At 34.0% G+C, this 12442-nt stretch overlaps 1 protein-coding gene across 1 annotated transcript in view; it reads right to left on the reverse strand.

Annotated features, from left to right (window-relative positions):
- The window catches only part of KIAA0825 (KIAA0825 ortholog), a 390853-nt gene that overhangs the window by 309398 nt on the left and 69013 nt on the right, over window positions 1–12442 (reverse strand). Inside the window, exon 4 of the mRNA XM_049769174.1 lies at window positions 3613–3774. Coding sequence (XP_049625131.1) covers window positions 3613–3774 — 162 coding nt within the window. The remainder of the gene's footprint in view (window positions 1–3612; window positions 3775–12442) is intronic.

The raw sequence follows: 12442 nt of genomic DNA on the forward strand, positions 1-12442 counted from the left end.
GAGGAGCCATGGTAAAAGCAAGCACCTAATCCATTAAACTATCTCTCTGACCTTGAGTGTTTAATATTAAATATTAAATTGGGATATTAGTCAAAAGATACACCATCTCTTATTTTTATTTTATATTTTTTAAGTTTTTTGATTATTTAAGAGCCAAACCCTGAAGTGCTTAGGACTTACTAAGAAATCACTCAGAGACCACTTCTAGTGGTTCAAGGGTTACCGCATGTGCCATGGATCCAAGCCAGGGTAGCTGCATACAGCCACCATATAGTTCCACACCATATTTTAAATGAAAAACACTTCATAAAAAACTGAAGTCTAATGAAACTACATTTTCTCAAGGTTAATTAGGCTCCTATTGGGAGAAGAGAAGCTAATAGAGCTTCCAACTTCTACGTTTTTTCCATGTAACAAACTATTTCATTGAATTTAAAATGAATTAATCTGCGATAAAGGAAATAATATAAATTTGATTTAAAATGCTTTGTCAATTAAAACATCTATGAAACTTTACACATATATGAAGTACAAATATGAAGAGAGAGCCCGAACAAACATAATTAGAAATGAAAGGGAGATGTCACAATAGCTACTACAGATAATCAAAGATTATTTTGAGAATCTATATGCCACAAAAAAAGAGACTGGGAAAAATGGAAAAAAATACAAATTTTTGTATTCCTGTAACCTTCCAAGATTGAACCAAGATGATGTGGAATACCTAAACAGACTTATCACTCTTGAGGATATTGAAATGGTAATCAAAGTCTTCCCCAAAACAAAAGTTCAGGGCCAGATAAATTCACTAATGAATTCTTTCAAACCTTTAAATGGACTACTGCCAATCCTTTCAGGCTTTTCCAGGAAACTGAAGAAACAGAAACCTCCAGTTTCTATGGAGCTAACATCACCCTAATATCAAAAGCAAACAGACAACGAGAAAGAGAGAGAGAGAGAGAGAGAGAGACAGAGACAGAGACAGAGACAGAGACAGAGACAGAGAGAGCGAAAGAGAGACAGAGAGAGACAGAGAGACAGACAGACAGAGAGACAGAGAGAGAAACAGAGACAGAGAGACAGAGAGAGACAGAGAAAGAGAATTACTGGTCAAAAAAAATTTTTTTTTGTTTTTGGGTCATACCCGGCAGCACTCAGGGGTCACTCCTGGCTTTATGCTTAGGAATCGCCCTTGGCAGGCACGGGGACCATATGGGATGCCGGGATTCGGACCACCGTCCTTCTGCATGAAAGGCAAACTCACTACCTCCATGCTATCTCTCCGGCCCCTAGTCAAAATTTTTGATGCAAAGATCCTCAACAAAATAAGAGCAAATGCTAAGATTCTCTACAAAATTCTAGAAAACAGAATCCAACAAGTCAAAACGAATTAAAGACCTTGATATCAGAACAGTCCATGACAGCAAAAGACACTGACAAAGAAGAACCAAAGATAAACAAGTAGGATTACATCAAACTCAGAAGCTTCTACATCTCAAAGGAAACAATAACTAGGATACAAAGACTGCCCATGGAATGGGAGAAACAATTCACTTAGTACCCATCTGATGAGGGGTTGATCTGTAAGATATATAAGGCACTGATAGAACTTAACAAGAAAAATATCTAACATTATCCAAAAATGGGAAGAAGAGATGAACAGACATTTTCTCAAAGAAGAAATACAGATGACCAAAATGCACATGAAAAAAAGAATCACCTCATTAGTTATCAGGAAGATGCAAATCAAAACAACGAGATATTAAATCACACCAGAGTCTGGCATACATCAAAAGGAGCAAGAACAACCAGTGCTGGCACAGATGTGGTGAGAAAAAAAAAAAGAGTTCACAGTTGGTGGGAATGTCAATTGCTACAGCCTTTTGGTAAAACAATTTAGATATTCCTCCAAAAAAAAATCCAGAAATTGAGTTTCCAATGACCCAGCAATACCACTCCAAAGAATATGCTCTAGATGTCCAAAACACAATGCACAAATGCCCTCTGCATTCTAATGTTCTTGCATCCCTACTCACAATAGCCTCAATCTGGAAACAACCCAAGTTCCCGAGTAAAGATGAGTGAGTAAAGAAACTGTAGTACATGTACATAACTATTAGAAAAAACAAATCCACAAAATTTCCAATACATGGATGGATATGGAGAGTATTATGCTGAGCAAAATGAGTCAGATGAAGAGGGATAGACAGAATAATTGCATTCATTTGTGGGATATGAAAAAAAGATAGTATGATAATAATAACTGGAGACATTAGAGATGAGGGTCAGGAGAACCAGTACATAGAAGGAAGCTTACCATAACAGAGGGGAAGTGCATTTAGGGCAGAGAAGAAAACACTATGATGCTGATAGTGAGAAATGATCACTCTGGACAAGAAATGGGTGTTAAAAGAAGATAAACTAATATACATAATACTTCTTCACTAACACTATTTCAAACCATAATGTGTAAATGGAAAAGGGAGGAAGAGAGAGAGAGTTTGAAAGAGAGAGAGATAGATAGAGAGAGAGAGAGAGAAGGAAAATTGAATAGAGGCAACTTTAATCATAAACAATTATGTAACTGAAAAAAACCCAGAACTGTATTTTGAGCAATGTTGTTGACATAATGTTTAAATAAAATAAAGAATAAAATAAAATTTAATAAATAAAATTTAATTAAAATTGGGGTCGGAGAGATAGCGTGGAGGTAGGGCATTTGTCTTGCATGCAGAAAGACTGTGGTTCGAACCCCGGTGTCCCATATGTTCCCCCGAGCCTGCCAGGAACGATTTCTCAGTGTAGAGTCAGAAGAAACCCCTGAACACTGCAGATGTAAACTGTAGTATATTTACATAGCTATTAGAAAAAACAAATCCACGAAATTTCTAATACATGGATAGATATGAAAAGGATTATGCTCAGCAATATGAGTCAGATGAAGAGGGACAGACAGAATAATTGCATTCATTTCTGGGATATGTAAAAAAGATAGTATGATAAAAACCAAAATAAAATAAAATAAAATAAAAGGCAGGTGCAGTGGCGCAAGCAGTAGGGCATTTGCTTTGCACATGCTGACCTAGGATAGACTGCAGTTTAATTCCCCGGGGTCCCATATGGTCCCTCAAACCAGGAGTAATTTCTGAGTGCATGGCAGGAGTAACCCCTCAGACTCACCAGCTGTGGGCCAAAAATCAAAAAAAGAAAGAAAGAAAAAGTAAAGAAAAATAAAATAAAAGCTACTAATAATTGAAAAAAGAAATAAAAATGTAAATCCATGATGCACACTATACTTATTTCTTATTTAAATAAACAAATCACACTTAAAAATAACAGTTTTGTTGTAGAAGGGCAGACCATAAAGGATTCTTAGATTTAGATTCACACACACACACACACACACACACACACACACACACACACACCTTTTTGTTTTGTTTTGTTTTGTGTTCTATAAGGCTACACCCCGTACAACTCACGGCCTATTCCTTTTGAGGCTTTGAGGCTGTGGGAACATATGCAGGGCTGGGGATTGATCCCAGATCGGTCATATGCCAGGCAAGTGCCTTATCACTGTTCTTTCTCTCTGGCTCCAAATACACATATTACCTGAAGTATTCGTGGGTATCCTGAGTGAGAAAAACATTTCTTCAAACAATTCTTGAATGTTTTTCTCCATCTTCAAAAGGGTTTTTATGAGATGTGATAAGAATTTTAGTTCATCCAAGGAGAGGGAGAAATTTTTTCCTTTCTGTACACATTCAGGAATAACTGTAAAGAGAGAAAAATGTAAGTTTTTTTTTCCTCAGCAAGAATCAGAAAAATCTATGTGATTCCATCTCTAATATCAATCTAGTTAAATGTACAAGCAAGATGATAAAATGGGAGAAAAGATAGAAGGGGAACTTAATTTGGAAATGAAGAAATAAAATCATCGTTGATTGCAGATGACATAATATAAATAGAAAATAAATGCATAAAAATGTATCCATTTGATATGCTAGAAAATAACACTGGAAATAATAAGCAACTATAGGTAAAGTAGAAGTCTAAAATTAATATATGAAAATCTGTTATTTTCTACATATAAATAATAAACAAACAGAAAGATAAATCAGGCAAATATACATTTACTATATCATGGAAAAATGAACAATCCTGGAAATATATTATTTTAAAATGAAATACCTATACATTGAAAACTATCAGACATTATTATATAAAAAAAAGACACAGTTAAAAAGAGTTGGAAATATATTTCAAGCTCAGGCAATGGAAAATTAATATAATGAAATGACTATATAATCAGTGTCCTGTTTTAATTTCATCTCTGTCAAAATTTTAGTAGCATTCTTAACATAAATAGAAAAAGAAGCCAGCGAGGTGGTGCTAGAGGTAAGGTGTCTGCCTTGCAAGCGATAACTAAGAAAGGACCATGGTTCGATGCCCCAGCATCCCATATGGTCCCCCCAAGCCAGGGACAATTTCTGAGTGCTTAGCCAGTAGTAACCCCTGAGCATCAAACGGGTGTGGCCCGAAAAAACAACAACAACAAAAAATAGAACAAGAAAACAAAATTTACCTATAATTACAATACAATAAAAAATGAGCAAGAACACTTTCAGATTACAAAATGGAAGTATCATAATTCCAATGCAAACTATATTACCAAGTAATAGTAGTTAAGATTTCAAAATATTCAAATAAATACAGATGCATAAATCAATGAATAGGATTAAAGGTTCAAAAATAAAATCACAGTTTATGGACAACTGAATTTACAACAAAAGGAACCAAGAGAATAGAAGAGAGCAAATAAAGTAATTTAATATATGGTTTTGGAAAGACAGGGCAATTATATTTATATTCAAAAGAATAAAACTGAACCACTACCCCAAAAAATGGAAAATAGATTAATGACTTGGTATACAATCTGAAACCATATATTACATAAAGAATAGGTATCAAACTCTTTGATAATCTTAGAGATGTAGCTAATAGCAGGGGAAATAAATTTAAAAATAAACAAATGGCACTAAATTGATTTAATAAACTCCATAGCAAAGGAAACCTCATCAAAACAAAGATGGCCTAACTGAATGGGACAAAATATTTGCATGTCATATATCCAAAAAAAATTTATATCTAAAATATTCAATAATAAAAATCACAAAGTATTATATAGGTAATACCAATAGATAAACCAAAAGTTTTTATTAAAATAAAGACTAGAAAAAAGGAATCTCCAACACTTTAAAGAATTGTCCCTATCTTATTAAAAGAAGCAAAGTAAGTTATAGATATTTTAATGCTATGATGGCTAAAAATAATTTCTGTGTAATTGTGAGATCTATTACTTTTATAAGAACAATTTAAGACCTCAGAGGGGGGCACCAAAAAACAAAACAAAACAAAAAAAGCAACAACAAAAATAAAAACAAAAAACAATAAAAAACAAAACAAAACAGAACAGTTTCAGAGGAAAAATCCCCTCTTATATAATCCCCTCTTTTATAATTATGATATTTGAATCACATCAGCATTTTTTTTGGATTTTGGGCCACACCCGGTGTCACTCAGGGGTTACTCCTGGCTATATGCTCAGAAATCGCTCCTGGCTTAGGGACCACATGGAATGTCAGCGTTTGAACTGTGGTCCATCCTGGGTCAGCCGTGTGCAAGGCAAATACCCTACAGCTGTGCCTTTGCTTCATACCCTCACATCAGCATTTTAACAATAAATATGCATTAATAATAGTATGAGAAAAAATCGACATCACGATAGTACAGGTGTTAGGCATTTGACTTGTATATATTCAATCTGGGTGTATCTCTTAATATCCCATATGGTCCCCCATACACTGTCAGGAGTGATTCCTGAGAGCACAACCAGAAGTAAGGCCCAATTGTGGTTATGTACTCCTCATAAAAAAATCCCTGACAATATCCACAAAAAACTAGTTGATATGAAAAACTAAATTGATATGAACCCATTTACATTCACATCTATATCTAAACAGCCCCAAGAACTTTCTTCAGAAAACATAGTATATATATATATATATATATATATATATATATATATATATATATATATATGTGTGTGTGTGTGTGTGTGTGTGTGTGTGTGTGTGTGTATACATACATATATATAGATATATAGATATGCAGAAGAAAACAAAGGTTTGACTAGAATAATCAAGTCCTCAGAGAGGATAAATATATTGTTTCATTACTCATTGTTGGATTCTTACTTGGTCTGTTTGATTGGTTTGTTTGATTGCTTTGTTTATGTAGACTGAAAGGCTGGTTTACACTCCTAATCAGTGTTTCCTATATGAGAGATACTGCTCTCAGGAGATACTAAATTAAGAGATGGGGGTAAAGGTGAGGGGATAGATGCACAATATTTTCTTTTTCTTTTTTTTTTTTGCCACACCCAGCGGTGCTCAGGGGTTACTCCTGGCTGGCTGCTCAGAAATAGCTCCTGGCAGGCACGGGGGACCATATGGGACACCGGGATTCGAACCAACCACCTTTGGTCCTGGATCGGCTGCTTGCAAGGCAAACGCCGCTGTGCTATCTATCCAGGACAGATGCACAATATCTTACAAGTGTGTTAGAATTTCTATTTATCTAAAAACATGGATTTTTCTATCCTATAGACTGTTGCCACAGAAAGAAGGGTTTTTTTCTAGACATTTCCCTTAATTTTTTTAAACTAAATTATTCTCTACTTAAAAATTTTTTAAACCAGTCAAATTGAGCAGTGAGGGGGCTATATACCAACTTCTGCGATACTAACATTAATAAGTTCTGATAAACCACTGCCATTGGACCAGCCTAAAATTTTTTCCTTATTTATTTCTTTGGTTTTGCGGGTAACAGCCTGTGGCGCTCAGGCATTACTCCTGGCTCTGCACTCGGAAATCGCTCCTTGCAGGCTTGGCACCATATGGGATGCTGGGATTTGAACCACTGTCTGTCCTGAATCAGTTGAGTGCAAGGCAAATGCCCTACTCTCCACCCCCTACCCTTTTTTTATTTTTTAAAAAAGATTCTATTTGGGGCCGGAGAGGTGGCATGGAGCAATAAGGCGTGTGCCTTGCTGGCAGTAGTCTAGGACGGACCATGGTTCCATCCCTCAGCGTCCCATATGGCCCCCCAAACCAGGAGTGATTTCTGAGCACATAGTCAAGAGTAACCCCTGAGCATCACGGGTGCGGTCCAAAAAAATAAAAAGAAAATAGGAAAAAAAAGATTCTGTTTGTTCCTTTTCTGCAAGTCTTTTCTCCAGAAAACCCTACATGGAAACAATTCGTATATGGGTTTCCTTTCCCTACAAATGTCAATCTGGTTTTGATTTACTCAGTTTTATTTTAATCATTATGAATTTTTTGCTCAAGTAATTTTGGACACACATGTGTAAAATTACATTTAGTTGGCCATCAATAAGTAATCATTTATCTGAAATAAATATTACTGCTTTCATTTAGAGCAGGGGTCTCAAACTCAATTTACCTGGGGGCCGCAGGAGGCAAAGTCGGGGTGAGGCAGGGTCGCATAAGAAGTTTCGCTTACCGAATATTCGCAATAAAAAATCGCATTAGTAAGAAAAAAATCGCAAAAAATCACATTAAACGTTTGCATACTCCAAACGGAACTGCTAGGGGTATGTGAATGTTTAATGCGAATTTTTTCTTACTAATGCGATTTTTATTGCAATTATTTGGTAAGTGAATAATTGCGAATACTGCGATATTTGAAGGCCGGCCGAGGACTACAAAATGTTGTATGGAGGGCCACAAATGGCCCGTGGGCCACGAGTTTAAGACCCCTGATTTAGAGTAAACTTGGTCATTTAAGTAACTAAAAATTCTCTTTAATCCCTAAATATTATAAAATAAAAAATACATTTCCAATTTAGATTAACATCAACTAACATCAAAATATTAACTACATAATATTGATTTTTTTTCCCTGCATATAATTTCAATAATGTATTTCTAAGATCTGATATAAAATTCTAAACTTTCCTATTACTTAGATTATATAGAACATAGATTTTATCTTCATGAGTTATGATACATATTTATGTTGTTCTGAAGAGTTGTTTCTATTGAGAAATTTATTTCTCAAGTAAATAAATAATTTGAAGAGGATTCTATGAGCCAATAGGTATGGAAATTACTATACACAAAACACTCTTTAAAGTGTTTCATGGAAATCAATACTTTAACTTTACTCTATGATAATGTATATATGCTTTTAACCTACTTTTTCAACTTTTTTTAACCAATAAAATATTGATCAAGATATCTATTAACTTCTTGTATTTTCTGAAATTTAACTGTTTAGGTTATACTGTTTTGGATGACAGTGGTACTATTTCTGCTAAATAATGTTTCCTATTGCTCTGAAGAACCATGTACTCTTGCTACCATCTCTTGGAGTGATTTTTACCAGTTCGCTCTCTTCTATTTCTAAATAGACTTTCTTAAAAGTATCATGATATTCTACAGACCCCTTTGAGAAACTAATGATAAACTCCTAAATCAGCTGCTGGATTATGGGTTGGTGCCAGATCTCAGACATAATAAAATGGTTGAAAATCATTGTGCTACATCTGAGTTGACCCATCTTGAAAATAGGAATCAAGTGATAATTTCAGTGCTAACCAGAAGTATGTTCAGAGAACTATAGTGTAGGACATTTTAGAATTAAAGAAAGTGAGAATTCCTGGGTCATTTTTAGATGCTTTTAATTGAGTTTTCTGAGACTTTTCTGCACAATGGAATTTGAAACCATGCCTCGGTGACAAATGGGCTCTAATTAAACACCTTATCAAAAATTACTTTTGAAGCAATGCAAAACCTGAATTTTGGTCTTAGTAAGCCAACCAAAGAAACACTAGTGTGAAAAACACCATGACAAAGAAAACATAGCTTCTGAATTTATGATTTTCTTTTATGCATGAAAGAAATATGGAACACCTGGAGGAAATATCTAAGAGCATATCTATACATTTTTTCTAGTTCAACAAAAAAGAGAATTGCTCCTAGAAAAACACCTAAAGAATAATAGTCGGAGTTTTTCAGGCACATTCATCATAAATGTAAAATTGGTTCCATGAGTCCAGAAACTATGCACAGTTATTCACAGTAGTCTCTCAGAATCCATATAGTCCTTTAAATAAAATTGGCACTCAAAAATAAATAAATAAATAAATAAAATTCCATGGATCCTAAAAGTAGTAAGGTTTGTTCCAGAATATAGAAAGTCTCTCTAAAATGTATCTTTCAAAAGATAACCATAAACTGAAAGTTGATAAATGAATACATAAGTACAAAATTATTTACATATTCTTTTTACATTTTTATTTGACAAAATAGGTTTGAAATTGTTTTTCTAATATGAAAATGTATGCAAAAAAATAAATATAATGTGATTTGGGAATTTGACAAAGTATATTGTTACAGTTGACTCTAAAATGTTTTCATTCAAAATAAAATCATACTTAAAATTTTTACCAATTTTAAAATTTTAATTTAAAAAATTTTAAATTTAAAAATTTACCATTAAGTATGTATATAAATCTATTTACATATACAAATCTATATAATACAAATGCTATAATATCTAAAGATATCACTAAAAGAAAACAAATCATATATTTTGAAATGTTTTTCACTCATAACTCATAGTTAAAATAGTAGCAACAATTTCTTGTAGCAAAATTAAGGGCACTGAAAATAAATCTAGATGGTCATTGCAGCTTCTCACATTTATCCACAAAAAAACAACACTTGGAATAAATATCAAAGTCTAGCTAAATCAGACAAAACATAAAAATAGAAGTAGAGACTGAAAGTACATGTATTATTTTCTGAAACCATTAGCAACAGAATTCTTGTCAATAATAGCATTAAGATACAGGAGAAAATGAGAAGCTAGAGAATCAGATAATCTGAAGCCAGTGGATCAGTATAATAGGATAAAAGGTTCACATTTTAGTTTTCCCAAGTAAAATGAACACTAGCCACCTATTATTGACTGTAAATGGATCCATTTTCAGTGAGGAAGTATTCTCAGTGCCACCAGACAAGTGTGCTTAAAAAAAAAAAGAGGTGACACACAAAAGCTACTGAAAGTCTCATTATTTCAGATGAAATTCATGACATAATCCAAATGGAATATATTTGCTCCAGTAAAGAAAACTTTTTAACAGTATTACAATAAGAAGTCAGCAGGTTCTGCATAGGAACTAATGATTAGTAGTTTTCTCAGTACCCAAGTCAGTGCTTGAGATCAGATGGGACAGAGAACTCTTTAAGTGACACTGGGCCTTCCAGCTTTTAGGGATCTGTAGAGCAAGGAAAGAAACAGCAGAATGCAAATACTGTTTGGGTAAAGAAATCTCTTTGTCTGCTAAGCCTATTTCATAGCTGAAAAAATCACAGAAGACTATAGGCTTTGTTCTTTATTCTATATATTAAGATTAAGAAGAAGAAACACTTTTGGAGGGGTTAGTTTGTTGTTTTGGGGCCACATCTGGCAGTGTTCAATGGTTTCTCCTGGCTGTGCTTGGGGGACCATATGGGATGCTAATATTGAACCCAGGTTGGCCACATGTAAGCAAACATCCTACCCACCATACTGTAGTTCTAGTCTCACACTTGTATTTTGTTGTTTTCTAAGAAGAAATGAAAACATTTTCATCTTCTATTTTTCTCTAACCCTCTTTTAGTAACTTTTACTTATTTTTCAAATTCATTTGATTAGGAGAGCATTTGAAATAAAAGAAAGACAATCTTTTTTTTCAAAACAGAATGTATTATTTATCTCTTTGAAGAACTTCCAGAGATGCCACTCAATAGAGAGGATAAGGCTTTATTGATGTAATTTGAATAAATAAAGGAGGATGTAAATAATGACCAAATGAGGAATTTGAATAATTTTGACTGAGTGAAAATCGACACAAACTGCATTGCATGAAAATTTTAGATATCCCACAATTAGCATCAAAAACCCTTTATGTGGCAGCAAATATGAATGAACATGGAACTACAGAGAGATACATCTGAATTTGAATTCAGAAGACATTTAACTCTTGAGATTTGGAGTGTGACCCTGACCTCTCTCTTCTATACTTTCACAATATTCCATCATGTGACATCCTACTGCTCAAGGAATCACTACCTGAAATATGAGAAATAGTCTAGTAGAGGAGTTAACGTAAAATGATGAGCCAGAAAGACTAGGATCAGATCCTGACACCAAACCCTACTAACTGTCTTTAGACAATTATTCTATGACAGTTGTATGGGAAGTTAGAATGAGCTAATGGATTAGAACTGATGCAAAATTAAAGCTGTGTAAATATTAGATATTACACATTTCTTCGGAGATGTATCCCCTCAGACCTGATTTTATCTGCATATACCTTCATATGAGCACTGACACTTCATAATTGGTAGTTTAGGAATTGTCAACTCAAACATTAGTCTTTGACCAAGACAAAGATACTCCAACAAACATACATTATTGCATTTCTATATTACATCACATCTATGCAAATTGATGAATTTAAAATGATACATATAGCTAGAGGCCAAGTGTCTAAGTCAGAGGCCAAGCTTCTAAGTCAGAGGCCAAGCCAATTACTGTTAACAAATTTTATTTGGCGTTTTCTCCCTGCCTGAAACACATTTTGTAAAATCTGCTAATATAAAATGAGCTTAACTTGAATTACTGTAGTGTTCATTGTGGCAGAAGATATTCGGGAAAGAAACAACTACAAACATCACTACAAGCTACTTTAACTATTAGATGTTACTTTATTTTATTTTTTAGATGTTACTTTAACTATTAGATGTTAACTCTTTAAGCTTAAATATTCATGAAACTGATTGGAAACCGAACACTCATAACTTTTACTTCTTCCTTGTTGTATGGCCCTTCATTGGCATATTGTCATAATTTTAAGTCTGACATAGTTATGCACCAATATTTATGCAAACAACATTATCCATATAAATCAAGAGTATTCAAATAGTCATTGTAACATTAGGTTCTATTGATTTTCTGGCTTAGGTGCTCTCTCTTATCTTATTTTTAGAGAAGTAGTCCTAACTACCAAGTATTAGGATCTTCCACTAAAAAGACCAGGATTTTTTTGAAATTTTTGTTTCTCTTTGCAAGAAGAATAGATCTATCCAGTATTTCCCCAGTAATTTCCTTTCTATTTTCTTTTGTGGCAGTGAAAGTAGGAGGGAGAAGGGTATTGACCATAGTCAGTTGTGCTTAGAATCTGTTACCCTGTTCTCAAGAATAATCCCTAACTGTGGTCAGAGTGATAGTATAGCAGGTAGGGCAGTTGCCTTGCATGCAGGCCCTAGGAGACTAAATTTTCCCCAAAGCCTGGCAGTAGTGATCATTG

This window comes from Suncus etruscus, chromosome 2, assembly GCF_024139225.1.
Source record: "Suncus etruscus isolate mSunEtr1 chromosome 2, mSunEtr1.pri.cur, whole genome shotgun sequence".
Classification (NCBI taxonomy): domain Eukaryota; kingdom Metazoa; phylum Chordata; class Mammalia; order Eulipotyphla; family Soricidae; genus Suncus; species Suncus etruscus.